Source organism: Durio zibethinus, chromosome 22, assembly GCF_047325235.1.
Source record: "Durio zibethinus cultivar Kanyao isolate XHJ-2024 chromosome 22, ASM4732523v1, whole genome shotgun sequence".
NCBI lineage: Eukaryota > Viridiplantae > Streptophyta > Magnoliopsida > Malvales > Malvaceae > Durio > Durio zibethinus.
In genome coordinates, this window is record NC_143183.1 from 18,119,100 (window position 1) to 18,124,285 (window position 5,186).

At 28.8% G+C, this 5,186-nt stretch overlaps 1 protein-coding gene across 1 annotated transcript; it reads left to right on the plus strand.

Annotated features, from left to right (window-relative positions):
- Positions 1 to 773: 773 nt before the first annotated feature.
- On the plus strand, positions 774 to 2,812 carry LOC111306705 (uncharacterized). The gene is made up of 5 exons (XM_022904511.2): positions 774 to 1,020; positions 1,837 to 1,951; positions 2,050 to 2,139; positions 2,234 to 2,332; positions 2,490 to 2,812. Exons 1-5 carry the CDS (start codon positions 953 to 955, stop codon positions 2,589 to 2,591), a joined length of 474 nt encoding a protein of 157 aa, XP_022760246.1. The 5' UTR covers positions 774 to 952; the 3' UTR covers positions 2,592 to 2,812.
- Positions 2,813 to 5,186: the final 2,374 nt, after the last annotated feature.

The window sequence follows — 5,186 nt, forward strand, 5'->3', positions numbered from 1 at the left end:
AGACATTTTTTAAACTTGGTAATTTCCTTTCTAAAATGGAAACCTTTTGAACTTCCGAACGCCCCCACATTCAAATTTAAATTTCGAAAAATGGATCAAAAGAGGGGCAAAATTAGGGTGGAGAACCTAATTTATTTTCGACGTATTTTGATTCGATTTGATTTTATAAGATCGATTTTTGTTTTAAATTAAATTTTAAAATCGAATCGAATTGGATAATATTAAAAAAAGATCGAATTCAAATTTTAGATAAATTTGACTCTATTTGATATGATATTATATAAAAATAAAATTTAAATTAATTTTTTATTTATATATATTTAAATATTTATTTAAAAATAATATTTTATATTTAAAAAATAATATTTTATTAATTTCAATTCAGATCAGATATGATTTATATAATATCAAATCAAATTTAAATATTAAAAAAATAAAAAAAATTTAAATTAAATCAAATTTAAATTTAACGAATATAAAATTGAATCAAATTCGAAACAAATAAAAACACATCTCGATCCGATCATCACGAGCAAAATAAAAGAAAATCACGTCACGAGGTGGCCACGACCGTAAATTATATCAAACTGCAAGGACATTTTCCGTGTCCAACCTCATAAATTTAAACCACATACTCAACTCGATTTCTAGTCTTGTCCACGTCACCCTTCCCAAGTCTTAAATCAATCAATCTGATTGGCCAAACAACGTGTCCCATTTCTAATTCCGCAAGTTTTAAACATTCTCATACTCGCGAGCGTACGTCTTTTTTCGACTGATCTTTCTCTCCATAAAACTCGCTCGTTGTTCGATACTTTAGTTTCTTACCTCGCCCCTTTTGTCTCTCCTAGCTTGACTCGTTTTCGGACAGTAGTTTCTTTCGTCTGTTTTTCAAAAGAACCTTTATTTAGATTGATTTTTCGTAGAATTTTAAGGTTTTTTGTTGGAATATATGGCGCTTGTTTCTTTCATTGGAAGAGTTCTTTTCGCTTCAGTGTTTATCCTCTCTGCTTGGCAAGAGTAAGCTTCACTTGAAATCTACACTTTTTTTTTTTGTTTCTTTTTCTTTTCATTTTCTTTTTGTGTTCTCCAATGGAGACTGTTGGGCCTCGAGAAAAAAAAAAAAGAAGAAGAGATATAATTTGGATCTTAATCCAGATGTGGAACTCAGAGCTCATGTGAACTGTTAAAAGTAGACAGGCTTTATTTAATTATGATTTAATACTTTTTTTAAAGATTTGATTAAATGTGGGGCTTTATGTGAATAGATCCTGTTTATAATAAAGTTGCTAGCTTTATTGGAAGAATTAGTGTAATTTAAAGCGTTATTAGGAGTGAAATTTATATTGCTGCTGTGTGTTAGGATTGCTTAAATGTTTAGTTTATAAGATTACCTTTTTTTTTTAAAGTTGTAGATCTCATGAATGCCATCAATATTACAATGGTTGTTGTTGGCTAGCAGTTAATGTGTTGCGTAAAAGAGAAATAAAGAGTGTTAGGAGTATAGATTTTTGTTGCTTGACTTGACGCATTCTTGGTTGTGGCCATATTACTAAGTGGGGCCTTGGAAAGGCTCTGGCCTATGCGGATATGGTGTAAATTTTTAACATTTTATCGTTGTGTTGAAGGAAAATTTGTGTCAGCAGTCAGCACTTATATCTCTTCCCATAAGACTTAGACTAGCTAAAGGAGTAGATTATAGGAGATTTGGGTTTTCCTTTTCAATCACAATTGCTCTGTTTTCTAGCTTGAGCTTAGTATATGTTGTCTGCAAGTTTTGAAGTAGTAAGTTCTGTCATGCTTGCGTCTAATCTTGCATTATGTATGCATATGTAGGTTCAACGAATTTGGCGTTGATGGAGGGCTGGCAGCAAAGGCGCTGAAACCAAAATTCAATGTCTTCTCAAAGACTGTGTCATCTCATACAGGAGTGCAAGTGCCAGAATTCGACGCAAGAAATGCTATAATTCACCATTGAGAAAAACCTATTTATTCTTTGCTTATATCAAAATTTTCTAATGTCCTAACTCTTGGAGTTGTTATTTACAGATTAAGTATCTGGTTGCGGCGGCTATAGCTTTTAAGGGTGTTGGGGGTATTTTTTTTATCTTTGGCAGCAGTATCGGAGCTTATCTTCTGGTTTGTTTTATGGTCTTATGTGTTGTTATGAGTTAGTAGCTCAATCATCAACTAAGGCAACTGATAAAAGTATTACATTATTCATCTCTTGCAGGTTCTGCAAGAGCTCATTGTTACTCCTATAATGTATGATTTCTACAACTATGACATGGAAAAGAAAGAATTCGGTCAACTTTTCTCAAAGTTCTCACAGGTTATTATTTGATAGAATATATTTTTTGTAAGGGTTGATTGGTGTCTCTGCTTCTTCCTTTTGATTTTACGTTTCTTGTTAGTGATTCTTTTCAAATTGTAGATATAGATGGTGAAATTTTCAATGTATTGTTTCTAACTAAATTTCCTTTACTTAGAACTTGGCATTGCTAGGGGCATTATTCTTCTTCATTGGCATGAAGAACTCAATGCCCAGGAGACAACTCAAGAAAAAGACTCCAAAAACCAAAACAGTTTGAAGAGGAAAGTCTGGTAAACCAAGGGTCTACTTTATTGTTTGATCTCTATTTACCTCAGTCAATCCAGATCTATTTTTGTATGCTTGTGTCAAGGCTTTGTTTCTTCAAGATAAGTGAAAAAAGGGCATATTACTTTGACAGTTTGATACTGTTAGCTACTAAGTTAAGTTCATCGTTATTTAATTGAGTTTGAGAAAGAATTTAATAATTTTGCTTTTGAATCTGCTGCATTATTTGTTTTGCCTATTTTCATGAAACTTTTAGTCAAGGATTCATGGTGCTTGTGGATGTGATATACAAGGAAAAGTTCCTCTTCAGGGGACATTTACAAAGTGTGACAATGTTTTTGAGAACCTTCAACTGTTGAGAAGCAGAATGGAGAGCAACTAATTAGTTTTAGTTTAAATGCATTGTGCTATTCATCTATCATGGGACTATTGTTTCTATATAATGCTAGGTAAAAGTCCATAATCAATTGCCATGAGTCAACTGAGAACTGAGAAAACCATCTTGTTAATTTAATTTTATATGCCAATCACAAAAAATGAGGAAGAAAGGATTAGAGGGAATATAGAATATAACTATACAAGAGAGGGGGAGAGATGAAGAGAGAGCTCTCAGAGTGTTTGTTTTTTTTTTTTATTAAATAACTATTACAATTATGACATTAGGTAGAATAGGAACCTAATTAATAATAATTTATGTTAATAAATATTACATTTACGATATTAAGTACTCTATTATCTACTCTTATCTACTTCTGTTAAATCTCTGTCATTGCTTTTGATAGGTAGCTTGATTCATTGGTAGTTTGGCTATTTGGTAGTTTAGCAAGTCTATTAACAACAAATGCTGATTTTTTGTCTTTTTATCTACCTTGAATATTCGCTAGATTTATAACTTTTTCATCTTTTAGATTAAAAAAAGTTAGTGAAGTTGTCTTTGATTTGTTTTATTATTCTTATTTTTCTTGATACTAGAGTAATAAAGAAAAACTATTTAGAATGGAAGGCCTGGATTATCCATTTTCTTTATTACTCTAGTATCAAGAAAGATAGGAGCAATAGAACAAATCAATTATAACTTCATCAGCTTCTTTTAATCCAAAAAAATGAAGAAGCTATAAATTTGACGAATATTTAAGATGGATAAAAAAACAAAAAGTCAATATTTGCTATTGATAGACCAATTAGATGCCAAACAGTTAGACTGCCAATGAATCAAATAATATGTCAAAAGCAATGGCAGAGATTTAACAAAAGTAAATAAGGGTAGATAATAAGATATCCAACATTATAAATGTAATATTTATTAACATGGGTTACTAGTTTACCTAATGTTATAATTGCAATGGTTATTTAATAAAAAAGAAGTAGACACTTAGGAGCTCTTTCCCCTTTTCTTGTATAGTTATCTTTTGTATTCTTTTTAATCCTTTCTTTTTCATTTTTTGTAATCGATATCAGAGCTTTGTAAAGAATCTTATCTATTGTAGCTTGTTTAAATCAAGGTTGATATATATATATATGTATATATGTATCCTAGTTGAGGTTTTCATCGATTCTTATAAGTATTTCTTTACTTTCTCAGCTTTTAGTTTTCAGTTTTATGTTCTAAAACTCATATATCTGTTTATTATCTCTATATTAGTATTGTGGTTTTGTTATTGCTTTTTAATCTAGCTTTTGAGATCTTGGTATGATATACATACGGTTTTAGATGTTAGGAATATAGAGCAAGAAATTGAAAACTACGTTTGTTCATAAAAACTTCATTATTATAGTCTACATGTGGATCCTCAATTGAAAAATCATATATCGGCAATCAATCATAGTATTAATGATTTGGTTGATTTATCTGTTACTTTTTTTAAAAAATTATTTAATAAAGTTGATATATTAGAATAAAAAATAGATAATTTAGGATAAGTTATTAGTTTAGATTTACACTAAGAAGCTAAATAGTTATTAGTAAATATTAATGAAAAATTAAAATTATTAAAAGTGGATGAATGTCAAACAAATGATTTTGGACCATTATATTATGGTAATGCTATTCTTATGTTTAATGATGATAAATTATCATCTTCTCCACCAATGAAGTTTTTTAAAGCAAAATGATTGGATTTTAAATCATACAAAAGTTTCATAAAACATTTTACTAATAAAATGAAAAAAACAAATATGATAAAAGAATTACATGAAACATATATAAAATTTTTTTTAAAAATTTAATTATCATTATATGTTTAATTATGATATTATCGCTAAAAATAGTTTAGATGAAGAAGATAAATATAAATTTTAACTAATCTAGTAGTAAAAGAAAAAAACTAATAGTATAGAATCCTCATCTTCTGAAAAAGTAGATGAAGATATCGATATTAAACCCATATTTATGGATCTCGATCAATAAAAAGTTGATAAGGATAAATGAAAAGTAGGAGAAATTTTTAACCAAAAAATAGATGATTAAAGTAGGTTTGAAAATAAAATCAAAAGTGATATTTATAAGGATGAAATAAAACAAATTAAAACATCTTTTGGAATTATTACAAAACTTAATTACAATATAGTTTTATAGAATTTTTAAACA

What these genes read in the sequence shown, in the direction of transcription:
- LOC111306705 (XM_022904511.2), top strand. Translation starts at nt 953, where the DNA reads ATGGCGCTTGTTTCTTTCATTGGAAGAGTTCTTTTCGCTTCAGTGTTT. An exon ending in ATCCTCTCTGCTTGGCAAGA is followed by an intron (nt 1,021 to 1,836) that starts GTAAGCTTCACT and finishes ATGCATATGTAG; the next exon opens with GTTCAACGAATTTGGCGTTG. An exon ending in TGCAAGTGCCAGAATTCGAC is followed by an intron (nt 1,952 to 2,049) that starts GCAAGAAATGCT and finishes TGTTATTTACAG; the next exon opens with ATTAAGTATCTGGTTGCGGC.